This window comes from Arvicanthis niloticus, chromosome 16, assembly GCF_011762505.2.
Source record: "Arvicanthis niloticus isolate mArvNil1 chromosome 16, mArvNil1.pat.X, whole genome shotgun sequence".
In the NCBI taxonomy this organism is placed as follows: Eukaryota; Metazoa; Chordata; class Mammalia; order Rodentia; family Muridae; genus Arvicanthis; species Arvicanthis niloticus.
Genome location: NC_047673.1, coordinates 29901890 through 29917677, shown reverse-complemented (window position 1 = coordinate 29917677; position 15788 = coordinate 29901890). Strand labels below are relative to the sequence as shown.

At 38.5% G+C, this 15788-nt stretch overlaps 1 protein-coding gene across 5 annotated transcripts in view; it reads right to left on the bottom strand.

Annotated features, from left to right (window-relative positions):
* Tusc3 (tumor suppressor candidate 3) overlaps positions 1-15788 on the bottom strand; it is a 143915-nt gene that overhangs the window by 85568 nt on the left and 42559 nt on the right. For all 5 annotated transcript variants that reach the window (XM_034520888.2, XM_076914039.1, XM_076914038.1 and 2 more), the window contains exon 2: positions 5465-5634. In XM_034520888.2, coding sequence (XP_034376779.1) covers positions 5465-5634 — 170 coding nt within the window. The remainder of the gene's footprint in view (positions 1-5464; positions 5635-15788) is intronic.

Sequence of the window (15788 nt, the reverse complement as noted above, 5' to 3'; positions counted from 1 at the left end):
CCTATCACTGTGTGGGAAAAAACTCACACGGGAACTGCGTGGGGGGCGGTTCCCACACCACCGGGTTCCAAAACACGAGGAGGGTCCACGCGCTGTAGGTGGGCGGGAATGCAGGGAAGTCCTCCATGAAGGTGGGTCCCGAGAAAATCCAAAGGCGTTCCAAAGGTTTATTGTTCATGGTATGTGTGGCTGGTAGGTGCACCCCCCCCCCCCAGTTAAGCCAGAGTGGGCCTGGCTTAAACAGGGAGGGGGAAGAGGGGAGGATCTGGGAGGAAATAACTTAATTAGCCCCGCCCTCTGGCCTTTAAGTAACTCATTAATATGGAAATTTCGAGGCTGAGGCCTGTAGTCACGCCCTCTACCTGTATCCTACTGACTGAAAGATGCAGATTAAATGGAGATTAAACCGCATGTCAGGACTCTGGGTTCTGGGGCGTGTCTGAACACCTGCCATTTCTTCCTTGGAGTCTGGGGTTCCAGGCCCATGCCCACCCAAGAACCAAGATACTCTTCCATGGCCCAACATCACTGGACCTCCTTTCCCTCAGTCTCTTCTCCATTTTTGTCTCTCAGGTTCTTTTAGACAGAGAAAATTCTACGTCAGAGCTTTTGACTGTGAGATGGCAACCCAATCTCTCCACTTGATGCCTTGTCTTTCTAATGTAGGTGGACTCTACAAGCTTCCACTCCCCACTGTAGGGCATTTCATCTAAGGTCCCTCCCTTTGAGTCCTGAGAGTCAGACTCTCTGGTCTCTGGTACTTTCAAGAGAGTCTCCCACTTTTTACCCCCTGAGGTTTCGTATTTCCATTCATTCTGCTGGCCTTCAGGGCTTCTCTCTCATCTCTCCTGCTCGGCCCCATACCTGATCATATTCCCCTTTTAGCTCTCCCTCTCCTCTTCCACCCAGGTGCAACTCAGGATCCATCTCAAGGGCAGGCTCCAAGACCTGATACTACTACCACAGAAGCTATGGCGTGCTTACAGACAGGTGCCTAGCAAGGCTGTCCCTCAAGAGGCCCAACAAGCAGGTGACTGAGACAGACACAGATACTTTCACCCAACCATTGGACTAAAACCTGGAACCCCTGTGGCTGAATTAGGGAAAGGCTGAAAGAGGATGAGGAGGAGGGTGACCCTATAAGAAGACCAACAGTCTCAATTAACTTTGGCTCTAGAACTCTCAGATACTGAGCCCACCAGATAGCATACACTGGCTGGTATATGTAGAGCCAAGGACTGTCTGGTCTGGCCTCAGTGAGAGAAGACACACCTAACCATTGAGAGACTTGAGGCCCAAGGGAGTGAGTGTGGAGGCCTGGTGGCGTAGAGGGGGATCATCTTAAAGACAGAGGGGAGGATAAATGTGATGAGAAACTGTGGGAGGACAGACCAGGAGGGGGGCAATGACTAGACTGTGAAAAAATAAAATAAAAAAAAATAGTACATTTCTGTACAGATAAATGAATGAAACTGAAATTGAAATAAAATGTCAACAGTGGTCCTTTTAAGTGGCAGAATTGTATATTTTTCCCACCTTATTTTTTTTCTAAATAGAAGATACGTTGCTATAAGAATAAAAACTTGAAAAAACAAGTGGCACAAAAAAAAGTCTCCTCCCGAGTTTAGGTATGGCACTGACTGACCACTCCAGTGCAGACGCCCCTGCTGATGTAAAGTCCTTCGACCTTTACTTGAAAGAGAACAAAATCAAAGGTGGTAAATTGTAAAATCTTTTGTAAAGATTTTGTAAAACGTTTGTAACAAGTAACACTGGTGTCAAATATTCTACTGTCCCAATTTCTTGTATGTTTGAAATTACAATTGGGGTAGAGATCAGAGATTAAAGAAAGACCTTAAATGCAGAATTCAGAAAACAAGAAAAGAAATCAGGAAAATGCTACAATATCAGATCTAGCAGTAATGGGCATGGCAAACAGTAGAGCTGGGAATAGACAATCTGACAAAAACTCAGAGACTACCAACAAACTGAACTTCCACCTATGCTTTTAACATAAAATTAAATTGCTGAAGTAAGTAATTACTGCAGCGTTGCTTCTACTTTGAAATTAGTTAACATTTTCCCTAAAGTCTAAAATATTTCTCATGTATCAACCAAACCATAAGACAGAGAAAAGGTGAATGCAAGGGGACTTTCTAGTCTGTGACAAAGTGAAATACCTTGTTCAAGGAGGCAAGCAAATGGCTGAAACCTAAGAGCTGAAGCTCTCAGGGACTGGAGTCTCCAAACCTGCCACAATGGGATTAGTTAACATGCAAGCAAAAAGTAATTCGTACATAGTTTTCATCTTATCTGCTAACTGAGAACCTAATCCTACAAGTGACTGCACTAGAGTAAAAGAACTTCAGTGAGTTCTGCCCCACATGGCTTTGGCTCAGACACTAACACTGGACCTTCAGAGCTGTTGCCTTAGGACAAAGCATCCATGACCATCAGTTTACAAAGTGCTGGGTGATGCATCTAGACCCAAAAACACCAATATCTTAGTTGGACACACAGAAGCAAGGCACAAATTACAATCCACGGGACAAAGACAATGATAAAAGCACCCACTTAAGGAGAGCTTTACACTCTAAGAGCCCTCAAGTCACAGATCCTCACCCTGGCTACGTGACTTCAGACAGATTAGATAATCTCTCAGCTTTAATGTCACCCATAAAATGGATTTTGTTGGATATACCTTTCAGAAGAAAGAATCACAAGTGTGTACATGTATGCATATAAACACATAAATATGTGTGTATGCTCTTATGTGTATACATGCATATATAGCCAGTTAATAACTTGTCAAAATATATTTGTAATTTACTGTGTTTCAGCTAAAGTACGATACTACTACATTAATCTCTAACATGTCATGATTGTATTTATATATAAACTTTGCTTGATTCAAAATGAAAGTTTTCACTTTCCTTCAATTTGATTTTTAAAAAATCTACTGGTCCCAATAACACCTTTAAAAGGAGCTGCCTTGTTCCTAGAAGAGTCACTCCTGCAGAAGAACAGATGTGTGCAAGAACACATCTGAGCAATTAAGAGAATATTCTCTGCACTATGATTTAGCAAAGGAAGTTTGGAGCTAACACTTAAAGGAGCTGAGAATTGTACTGAATAGTCATAATTAACAATTTTATGTGGCCAAGGTCTTTGACGTTAACCAGGAGGAAGGTGAGAATTGAATTCTGAAAATTGAGAGTAAACTGACTGTGAGGAAGAACAGGATGACTTGTGAAGGACTCAAAGGAAGCCGGAAACTCAGTGACCAGCCTCTCTGCAGGCAACCATAAAAGTATAACCAGGACTCGGTGCCAACAGAAACTTCATCTTCCTTAGAGATGGAAAGGGGAGGAAAAGGCAACAATGTCTCAAAATGGAGGGCATAGATTTTTTTTTAAAAAGTACTAGGAACTTTAAAAAGACTATACAGAATTGTAAAATATTAAAATAACAGTACAGAAATCGTCCAACATTACACTGAAGAGAAAGAACGAGAAAAATTCATTCATGTGGGGGAAAAGGGAAGTCAGTGCTGAAAGGGTGACATCTCAGAGTGTCTCCAACACCCTTTTGAGGCTCAGTTCATAATACAAGGATATATAATAAGGCATGGAGACACACACCTGCAATCCTGACACTGGAGTCTGAAAATTTAACACTAGCCAAGGCCATACAGCTAGTCTCAGGTTAGCCTTAGCTATACACATACTCAGTGAGATACATACATATACAAGACACACACACATAAAAATGATGGTATATAACTCAGATGGAACATTCGATTAGCTACAGACAAGAGATATGAACAGGTATTTTTCATTGAAGATATCTAGATAACAAACAAACAAAAAATAAGATATTCAAGATGAACAAGCATATAAAAAGGCATTAATCATCACTAGCCATTATGAAAATGTTCTGTTGATTTAATTGAACAAGCTAAATATGCCAAATCAACAATGCTTGTGATAGTAAATGCTTTGGGCTTAGAATTAAATCAGATTTTTTTAATATATACATATCAAAATTTGGAAAAAGAGATCAAATCCCTTTTGAAATTCATTTCTTTCAAAGTAACTCCCATGCACCTGACACAAACCTACAAATAATTTTGCAAAACAGTGTGCCTGTGGCCTAGCACAGACACACTGATAATAAACTGCAGAACATCTGCATTATGAAATTATTTGTCAGTAATAAAAAGAACAAGCTGTTGATAAATGCAACAACTTGGGTAGTGTTTGAAGGAAGTATGTTAACTCAAAAACAAGGGCAATTCCAAAAGGTTCTACAATGATTAAATTTACATAATATTCTTGAAATAACAAAATTATACAAATGGGAAATCAATTAGCTAGCTGCCAAATTCAAGGCACAGACTGAAATATGGAGTAGGTAAGGCTGTAAAAAAGAAGCATGATTTAACCACGCTGTATCTTGACAGATCAATGCCAAATATTTGCTTATAATGTGGCATTGTAGTTTTGTAAGGAATGCCTTCTAGAAGGTGCTGGGAAAGCCATATACAGGAAACTATGGTTTGAATATGTGTCCCCATATCCCTGTGTTGACAGCATTAAGTATGCAGCTGCTGGCACTACCGAGAAGTTACTGGGTCATGAATGCTCATAACTTCACATGTGTGTGCACACATGTTCAGTGTGTATGATATATATTATTACTGATTCGATCCCTGATAAATCCAGGGCTGAATGGACAATCATGAGGTGGTTTCTTCCGTGAAGAAGGTTTCTGGTGTATGCCTGAGAACTTTACCTCAGCCCTGGATCCTTGATTTGCTTTGGACCACCTCCCTCTACCGCTTTGGACCCAAATCACAAAACAGATTGAAAATAGACTGTAGTCTCTGAAAGCCTGACCCCAAATGAATCTTTCCCTGCTTTCCATTGCTTGTTCTCAGATATTCTGCCACACAGATACCATGATATTAGATAACAGAGAGAATGTCTGTATTTCTTCTTACAAGTCCTTAGGGGGCTCTACCATTATCTCAGTACATACTATACATGATTGTATTTGTTCTTGCCAAAAATCTCACCCAGACAAATACTTTACTCTTTTCAAATTGTCTGCTTCTGTCATCTAGTACAAAGTTTTTAAATGATTAGTAGTACCAAAAAGTTAAGTGGATGTCCCTAGGAAAACAAGAATCCCCCTTTATAAAATATTTTAAAAGACAGTACAGGAGAGAACCTACTTTATAGATCGTGGCTATTACCTCCTGATCTAAAAGACAAAAACTTATACATAATGATGTGAAGTCAGTTTTAACAAATACTTGTGACTCTGGTCAACAACCTGATTGACAGCCTACTATTCAATTCATCTTACACTAAAACTTACTGAATTTTCTTATACATGTCTATCTTACTCTAGGTCTAAGCTAGGCTACTGCTTTTCTCAAGGTCTTCTGTACACAGATTACCTGCAGACGGAACACTGCCGCTGAGGCTGCAGAGCAGTGAACATGACGATCATGGAGTAGTTCCGAGGCGGGGCTTTTACAAATTTCCGGAACTTGTCGCCGTTCATTCGGAAGATGGAGCGCCTGGAACTCCATTCCATCAGCTGTTCCACTTTTTCAGCCAAAAGGTTCTGCAATTAAACAGGAGAATTAAACGTTACAAGGGTATTCCTCCCTCGGATTCACTCCCATCCCATTCTCTTCTCTTTCCTTAATAAGTCTATATTTGTTGTGCTACATAAATAATTCATGAGCTGAAATTTTTCTAATTTTGCTAATGGCCTTTCTTTCCGTAAATATATTAATTCCTCATTTACTAACTTGCACAAAATATTTTATTTTTGCAAATGACATTAAGGACTATAAAAAGGTATTAAAGAAACTAAAATTCTGGTTCTCAGTGAAAAAAAAAATGGACTATATTTACCCAATATTCACTCTAAATACAGGTAAAAGTGAGAAGCTCTCTGTCAGGAAATTTCCCTTTAAGCATTTAACATGCAATGACAGAGAAATCTTTCAAGTACAAAACTGCATAAAAAGAGTGTTGTGTAATTTTATTTATAAAGGTCAAAACCAAGAGAAATGAGTCTGAGGTGACAGAAGTAACGAAGATGACGAATGTGGACCAGGCAGAGATTGAACGATAATGCACATGAGGTGAGAGTTCCACTGGTATTCTGTTCCAGAGAGGGCACAGGGCAGAAGGCTCATCCTCAGACCACTCACAGTACCTGAAACAGCCTGAAAAGAAAATCCTCCATCTAGAAATACTTTTGTAAGACAAGAAGACGGTCTTTGCCCTAAGACACAGGTGTCAGTGGTAAGAGACAGGCTTGAATTACTGTGTCTAAGCCAGCTCCATATACAGAAAAACACAATCTCTTTCTCTCCCTCTCAAGAACACTCACAGTGGATCCCTATGAACTCCAGAGAGGTGGCTATGCACATAAGCAGGAAGACAGGCAGCTTATCTCGATTAAAAAAAAAAAAAAGGCAAACAAACAAAGCCCTGGGTGAAGTGTTCTGTGCCTACCAGAGCAAAGGGAAAAGCTGAATCAAAAGAAAGGGAAGGGACAGGAGGAGGGAGAGCACACTGGCTGAAGAGCAGGCACAGCATTCGGGTCAGCAGATAACAACATGCTAACTGAATGAAAGGGATTATGGCTAATTACTGGGTTCATTGTTAGGGTTTTTTTAAATGAGATAATTTTGCTATAACAAAAAAACAAGAAGTGAAATCAACTAACTTGAAAACAATCTTACTTATATGCAGACAAATTTAACTGTTAATTCCACCTGAAAGTATGAGTACATTTTCATAAGGAGATTAATAATCCTATTAAATTTAAAAAACAAATAAAAATTAATTAAGAAGATTGTTCTAATCTATCAGCATACCCCTATAGAGAGGGTTGGTTTTGAGACTTAACTCTGAGAAGCAGTAACGGAACATACACACTGCTCAATGTACTAGTGTTTCCCTTACAGAAAACTGCTAAGAGATTCACAAGATTTACATAAAGGTTCCAACTACTCAGTCTAAAGCTCAATGATCAATGTTACCTAAAGGTTCTTTGAAGCTTTTGAAATTTAACTAATAGATAAAACATACATGTAAAATATCTTAAACATTTGCGAATCACGATCATTAAGGAAAAACAGAATCTCCAAACCAGAAGCCAAGCAGATGAGTGTGTCACTGAACAGAGAGAACTGGCGTTAGAAACTGATACTTTTCTGAGTTCCTAGGACACTTTCATACATAGTCTTCTAAGTAAACACAAATATACACTTTGAATGTCTTCAAATTATAGGTGGAGGAAGGGTTTAAACACATAAGTATATCAGTATTGGTTAAAATACAAGTGTTGGAATGTACTTACAAACTATCATAATTATAGAGACTAGAAGGAATTCCCAGAGATATCCCTCAGGGTAAGAACTTCACACTGCCATTAGCTCCTGAATAGACGCCAAGTGACCCCAAGTGGATGCTGTTCAAGCAGTGAATTCGTGTGACAGTGGATGACATGAAGCTGTGACTGGGTCATGAGACAGCTCAAGAATCCAATGTTTAAGACACAGCAGTCTTTGGTTTTACACGTGTGCTTGTGTATGTGGCACATACTCATGTTCATATCAACATGTGCAGTGATGGGGGTGAATGTGTATGCTTAAGGGCATATGTGGAGACTAGAGATGGATGTTGCACTCTATTTTTTGAGTTGGGGTCACTCCCTAAATCTGGAGCTCATAATTCAGCTCCACTGGCTGAACTTCAGAGACTGTACTATTTCCCAGCCACCACATTGGGACACAGATGTTACTAGATGCTGGAGAGTGGGACTCAAATCCTTAAACTCCTGTAGCAGCTTTACTGTCTGACCTGGCTTCAATGTTGTGGAAACACCAATCTTTTAAAGGAATTGCTGGTGAATCTTCCCAACCTTTTCCCTGGAGAGAAAAAAAAAAATGTTTCTACTTTTATGGACCAAAAGTAAATCTGCTCTCTGGCCAGGAGGGAGATGCTATCCCAATCTTCAGAGCATTTTATATAACAATGTCCTTGAAAAGACAGCACAATACAAAGCCTGTTGACGCTTGTATTGAGATATGTAGAAACATGAAACATGAGTGCTCCATGGAGACGTGCCTGCAAATAATACTGAGAAGCTTATTCTTTAAAACAGGCAATTCATAGGCATAAGGCATAATCTGAAATTCTAAAAAAATGCAAACATGACACACAGGTTGTTTACTTACCATTTAGAAATTAAAGTTCTACTTCTGTTACTTATATTTAAAGGGGAATGTAGAAATATAACTCCCCTCTGAATGGAATGGGTGGGTAGCTGACCCTCCACATTTGCCCCTCCCACTCTCCAATCTGGGTTCCAAGACAACACTGCATTTAGCTTCCCTATATATCCTAAAACATTCCTGGTATCACGGGCTAGTTTTTGGATTGTCTTAAGGTTTCAAAGCTTCAGAGAAAAGATCCACCAAGTACTTAGCACAAAACTATTAACCTATCTTAACAAATACTCCAAGGGAACCTGTGCTGGAGAAAATAAAGATGAAATCTAGGCTTCCCCAGAGCTATTCACCTTAGGGAACAGCACACTCATTAACTGACCTAATCACTAATGGAACGTCCTCAGGAATTGAATAATTTCTATGAAGAACAAAAAAGACTAAAGAAGTTATATTTGCTTTTAACAAATAAAACATACAGTAGTGCTTGCCTAGAATGGTCAAAGTTTATGACTTAACCAAATCCCTTTCAATGGTATATCTTTATACAGTTCCTCACTGTGAAATACTGATAAGCCCTCAGAACTGTACAAATGAAAGAGGCCTATTTTTTATTTATATTCTACAAACTGACAAGCACTAGGTTTCAAATGCCAGGCTAAAAGTCATGTTACCACTGAAAAAAGAAGGAAAAAAAAAGAAAAGGGAAAGGTGGAGGGGAAGGGGAAGAAAAATAAAACTTTTATGTATTTATGCCTTGAAAAAGGTAGAACTACAATCATATATAGTTTTCTCATTACAAAAGTTACATTTTTTAAAGCAACACTCATCAGTCTGTGTCATCTGGCAGAGGAATTATTTATGTTTCCGTTTCTAATAACAATACTGCCTCAAAGCTATCTGCAATGTACCAGTGTGTTAGAGTGTGAGATTCACTACTCTCTGGCCAGATTCTTGTATTAATTCTCATTTCCTCTTACACACATGCATGTGTGTACAACTCTGAAATACTGAAAAATATCACATCATTTTAATTTGCATTAGTATTTTATGGCAAAGTATTTCTCACAATTATGTTCTCTCTCATACTAATTATATCATGTCCTTAATTCTTTGATCTAATCACAAATACAATTTAAAATTTTGCATTAGCATATTTTCATTATACAAAGTGATGCCTTTCAAATTATACTCTGATTCAAATCTATCATGTACTTTTGATCATAGCCACCCTGCTATGCCAATTCCTGCCCTGCTCTGGACAGTTTCCTTCCTATTCCAAATAGTCCCCTTTCTATTTTCAGATTTTATAAAAACACACACACACACACACACACACACACGAGAGTAAAGGGGGTGGGATTTACTTTATTTTTGTGAGTCTGGATTATTTTGACTAATGTAATAATTCCCAGTTCCATTTTCTCAAATAATATAATTTTGTGCTTAGTATCTGAATAAAAAAAAAAAACTCCACTGTGTATATGTGTGTGTGTGTTTTGTGTCTCCCCCCCACCATGTGTGTGTTTATGATCCATCCATTTGTTGATAGATATCTAGGTTTAATTTATAATTTTCAGTGCCGCAATTAGTATGAATAACTAAAAATTCAAGGAGGGGCTGGGAGAAGGCTCAGTTACTACAGTGCTACTAGCTATGCAAACCTGAGGATCAGGGCTCAGAACTGCATCACACATATAAAGTATAGGAATGAAGCACTGCACATCCTAACTTCAGTGTTGGAAGGCAGGAGGGGCAGATTCTGAGAAATCACTGAACACCCTATTCAGACGATCAATGCTGTGGCATTATGGCTTTTAGAGCTGAGGTCTCTCTATTGCTTGCAACTGCTGATAAGCTCACCTCCCCCTAACTCCCATACCAAAGACAACCTTGCTATTTTATCTAATGCATTCTTGCCCTGTTGGGAGCCGACTTTAGTAGAAAGCGGCTAGATCAACTTTGCAGCCATCTGGAACCATATACCCTGACGAAAGATTTGGTTTTCAATAGCCTACAACAGCTGAAGCACACTCTGATATCCCACATATTTTGTGTTGCTGTTTACTGCCCCCAGCTGCAAGGTGCACGTGGTGGCCACACCTGCAAGGCATGCAGTTCACGTGTTGTCCACGTGCTATCTACGCCATACATGCTTATAAGGCGCATGTGCTATCCACGCCTGCAAGGCATTGCGGTACACGTGCTGTCCACACTATAGACGCCTGTAAGGCTTACGTCATATCAACACCTGCAAGGCACGTGGTATCCACGGGCCTACAAGGCACGTGGCAAAAGCCTATAAATAGCTCAGAATTCCCTTCAATAAACGAGACTTGATCACACCCTGTCTTGTCTCCATTCTTCGTGTCACCTGCCCCAAGAGCCCCACTCTCTCTCTTGACCAGAGCACTTAGCCCCAAAAGCGTTGAGGCAAAACGTTGAGGAAGAGTACGGGTGCCAACATTTTGGCCCCCAAGCGTGGGGCAGTTCTCAACGTTGCCCTATGATTCCTAACACAAAGCCTAGATCAAATGGTGATGAACTTAACCCTCACTCCCTGAAAATATGTAAGAGTTAGAAACTCCCTGTATGCTTTGCAACTTACGGTCTGCTGTCTGACACCCCATGATGCTGCTGATGCTGCATATGGTATACTGAAACTTTGCTTTGAAAACCAAGTCTCTTACTTCAGTCCCCTAACACACTAAGACTCAATGCTCCAACTTGTCTATCCCTGGGAATTGAAGTCTCTTTTCCTCCCACTTCAGGCTGTAAAGCTGTCACTCTACTAACAAAGCATTTCTGAGGTATCATTCATGCCAGTGTCTTTTCTACATGCCTATATTCTTTAAATTACAACAATATGTCATAAACAAATGTCTAGGAGGAAATATAGATAATGCAAGTTAGAGAGGGCAAGGTCACCACAGAAGGCCCACAGTCAACTAATCTGGGACCATGGGGGAATCACAGAGCCTCAGTCACAAACCAGGGAGTAGGCAGGAGCTGGATCTAGACCCTCTCTACATTTGTAGCAAATGTGCAGCTTGCTTTTCATATGGTCCTCTAGCAAGTGGAGCGGGCTATCTTGGTCTCTGTTCCCTGTCATTGGATCCACTTTTCCCTACCTGAACTGCCTGCTTGGGCCTCAGTGGGATAGGACAGGACGAGTCACGCTAGGACTAGATATGAGGGGAACCCAAGAGAAGCGGGGCAATGGAGGACGGGATGTGTATGAGCAGGACTCAGAATAGAGGGAGGAGGGGGCCTGTAATCAAGGTGTAAAATAAAGTGAACAAAAAAATTTTAAAAATCAATACAACATTCCCTACCCCACCCCCAAAATATTGTTGTGGAGATGGGAATGTTTAAGAGGAAATTTCAGAAAAAGGCAAAAATGATCAGGTGTATCTATCATTTTAACACAATGGAGAACAAACTCAATATTAGTTCTAACTCTAGGTACCTGGTTTCATGTATGAACTGTTAGGTATCACGGATCATCAATACAGAATACTTTTTCAAATTATTATGAGTTCCAAAGTAATTTATAAATTTGTAAGAGCATGATTTGTGTGCTTATGTGTCAAAAAATCCTAAATAGACACTAATTTTTTTAATAATCAAAATGTAGCATATCCATGTAATAGAATAGTGTTGGAAAAAAAAAAACAGCAAAATTCACATTAATGCTATAATATGGATAATCCTCAAAACTGCTGACTAAAAGAGGATATCAGAGAACATATGTTGTATGATTCTGCTCAGAAAAAATGTTCAGAAAACTATCTATAGAGACAAGAATAAAGAAACCATTGGCTGGGGCTGGGGAAAGGGAATTGGGGTGAACAATGAATGTGTATGAGTCTCTTACTGAAAATATATACAACTTATTTCTGGGATGAATATACTACTCCTAAAAGTTACTAAATCACTGAATTACATACTTGATTGAGTAACTTTATGAAATGTAAAACACATCTCAAAAGAATAGAATAAAAATGCTTGCTATCGCGGAGCGGGAAGGCTACCATGCACAAGAGAGTTGTGTGCAATGCCAAATACTCAGATGGTAATCTAACTACTTGTTCTGTACTTGTCCTTACACAGTGCTTCCGTGAGGTGATAAAAATGACAAACTGTAATGAAAATGTGTTAGGAGGTAATATAGAGAAAAGGCTAGCTCCCCTAAGAACAATTACTCTGTTATATAATCTGAGGATCTCAGTCTTACAGAGGAGAAAACATCATTTTCTCCATTATTCAGTTTTTTCTTGGGCCTGCCTATAAAATATAGCTAGACAAGCAACAGAATAACAAACAGAAGTTTAATAACATGCATACATGCTACATAGCTGAGACAGCACACAAATAGCCAGTCTATAAAAGCATATTTCATAGACTTAAAATTCTACTGAATCCCTCATGGTCTTTCAGGAGAGAATAAAGATCACGAATTTCCACCCTACTTCAACAGAGAAATCCAACAGGTAAATATACTTTATACCTATGGATCTTGCTATCGTAAAAGAAGCAAAGAAACATCTGTGACATACAATGTAATAATGCAACCTGCAACAAACGGAATGAAAGAGCTGGAGAGATACTTCAAGGTTAAGAGCACGTATGGCTCTTGCACAGAATCCAGCTTTGGTTCCCACCACTTACATGGTGGTACACACTCACCCAGTTCTAGGTGAGCCAATGTCCTCTCTACCTCTCTAACCTCTAGGCACCAGATTTGCAGTGGTATACAGAGAGAGAGAGAGAGACAGAGAGACAGACAGAGAGAGAGAGAGAGAGAGAGAGAGAGAGAGAGAGAGAGAGAGAGGGAATGAATAATTACTACAACTCCATTCATAAAGATTAGCTGATAGTCACAAAGATGACCCCTGAGATGCTGTCCGCCTAGAAATTCCGTAATACTTACATAAAACCACTGCTTTGCTTTCTACCACTGAGAAAATCCTCCCCCAAATAAATTCAGGAGTACATTTCATAAGTGTACAATGAAAGATGTGAAAGACACAGCCCACTTGGGTCATACAAAAATAAAACCTAGAAAGTTCTTTTCCACTATGTGTATATTAAAATTCATTTAATGTAGGTTATACTGAAAAAAGTATATTGTAGTAAATTCATTAGATATAAATAGCTCTGAGTGAACAGCGGGGAATAAAACAGTAATTTATAGTAAATCAAAGCCCACATGATATAAACCATGACATAAAATTAAATATCGGTTCTGAATTGTAGTTAATTCTAAAAATCAAGAAGGGAAGACTACAATTAAAAAAATCATAAAAGACATATGAATAGATTCTTCAATGGTTTATGCAAAGAATTATCTGTAAAATCTGACACAAAGCAAACCTCAACGTCCAGTAAATGATGCCAAGTTCTAAGCATTTTATTCCTAAGATTCTAAGTGGTCTTGGTAGATATGGAAATGAGAGAGACCAGAGAGAACAACTAACTGTGGAATCAGCCTCCTCTTGTCGATTTCAGAAAATCATACCCAGGCCATTGGGCTTGGAAGCACATACATTCACCTGCTGAGCTGTCTCTCTGTAGCTTGTGTAGAAGGAAAAAACACTGCTCAATGCATAGAGCAATGCAATCACCTGAAGAACATAGAGCCCAGTCACAGATGTAGCAAGAACAAATGCTTCAGTGAGCATGGGTGGCAGCTGATGAAGAGAAACTCATTTTGACTGAAATTCACTCTAGAGCAGAGGTTCTCAACCTTCCCAATGCTGCAACCCTTTAATACAGTTCCCCGTGTTGTGGTGACTCCAAACATAAAATCAGTCCGTTGCTACTTCATAACTTCAATTTTGCTACTTTTATGAATTGTGATATAAATATCTGATACGCAGGATAGCTGATATGCAAAAACATGTTATGTCAATAACCACATGTTGAGAACCACTGCTCTAGAGACTAGCATTACTACAAACCACCAGCAGAAACATAACACATCTTAAATACCCAGAACAAAAAAAAGCATCCTCAAGTCTTCAAATCCTTCACTATTTAAACATTTGGGTAGTCACTATTGAAACAGTAATGTTCTCTACATTAAAACAATCATTATTGTCTCCAAAATGCCAAGGTATACACTTTATTCCCCTTATAAGATATCTATGACTTAGCTGGAATCCAAAATGGAAGTGTTGCCCTTTCAGCTACAGAACTACTGATTTTATGATTTTTATGGTAAAAAAAAAAAAAATCAAATACAAATTATCCAACTTAAATCTCTATCATTATAAAACTAATCTGAATTCTAACTTGATCATCTGTGGCCTATGAATTTTGAATTGTAAACTGCAAACACATCTAAGTGAGGCCTGCATTGCTATAATATGCTGAGCTGCTAAACTTTGCCACTGGGTGGAAGCACCACCATGAAGGTGTTGTGCAGAGGGCTCAGCTATCTAAAACAGGAAACTGATGCTGGAACCAGTACTCGAGAACTAAGAGACACCTAGACAAAGAGCACAGGACTATCAGCTACTACCTATATGGTACAGCTTCTTTCACAGAATGTGGACAGTTTACAATGCTACATAAGAAACCTCTTCCACTACTTGAGAATGCTAATAGATACAACTAGAAGATATTTTTGTTTCAGAAAATAAAGATGTATCAATAAAATTATGTTCAAGCCCAAACAAATAATATATTTTCTGTCAATTTATTTGAGTACTGTAAAGTTTTCTGACACTTATACATATGCCTCACTTTTAAGATTTGTGTTTATTCAACAAATATTGACTATTAATGTCTTTTTTAGCTAATAAAATCTGTTATTTATACAGAAAATAGAAGTATAATCGACACATGAGGGCTACAGCCTGACAATATTGTGAAGAAAAAAAGGCTGTAACTTATTGTGCCCTATAGTTACTTCATAACTACTAACATAACAGGCACATTAATGAAATATCAAACAATTTTTAGAATATTCTTTAAGAAATAATATGTTTTTCTGTGTTTATTTAAGCAAATAATATCAATTTTACAAAAAAAACTTGCTGTTTTAGAAGCTGTCTCATTTTAACAAAATATACTGAATAGAACATAAAACTGCAGAGGGGAATGATAAGCAGATTTCAAAAAAACTCTTGAAAACTCATCCAAACTAAACAAATCTGTTGTTACTTAGATACAAGGCTAGGAAACTCTGAACCTACATTGGGAGAATAAACACTGGTTATCTATCACCTTGAAACTGGATTACATATCTTAATTATAAGGACCTGTGGGCACATTTTAAAGATATATCTTTTAGATGTTTATCATTCAATGGTAAAATGAATAATTAAATATTAAAATAATAAAAATAAAAAGGGATTCATAAACCACTGAATTAATTAACCACTCTATAGCCTGAAGCAAATTAACTGATACTGAATTTAATTTAATAAATTCTAACACAGCAGAAAAGTACAACCTGTAAATCTCACATGCACAAATACACACACACACACACACAAAACCTTTCTTAGAAACTAGTTTG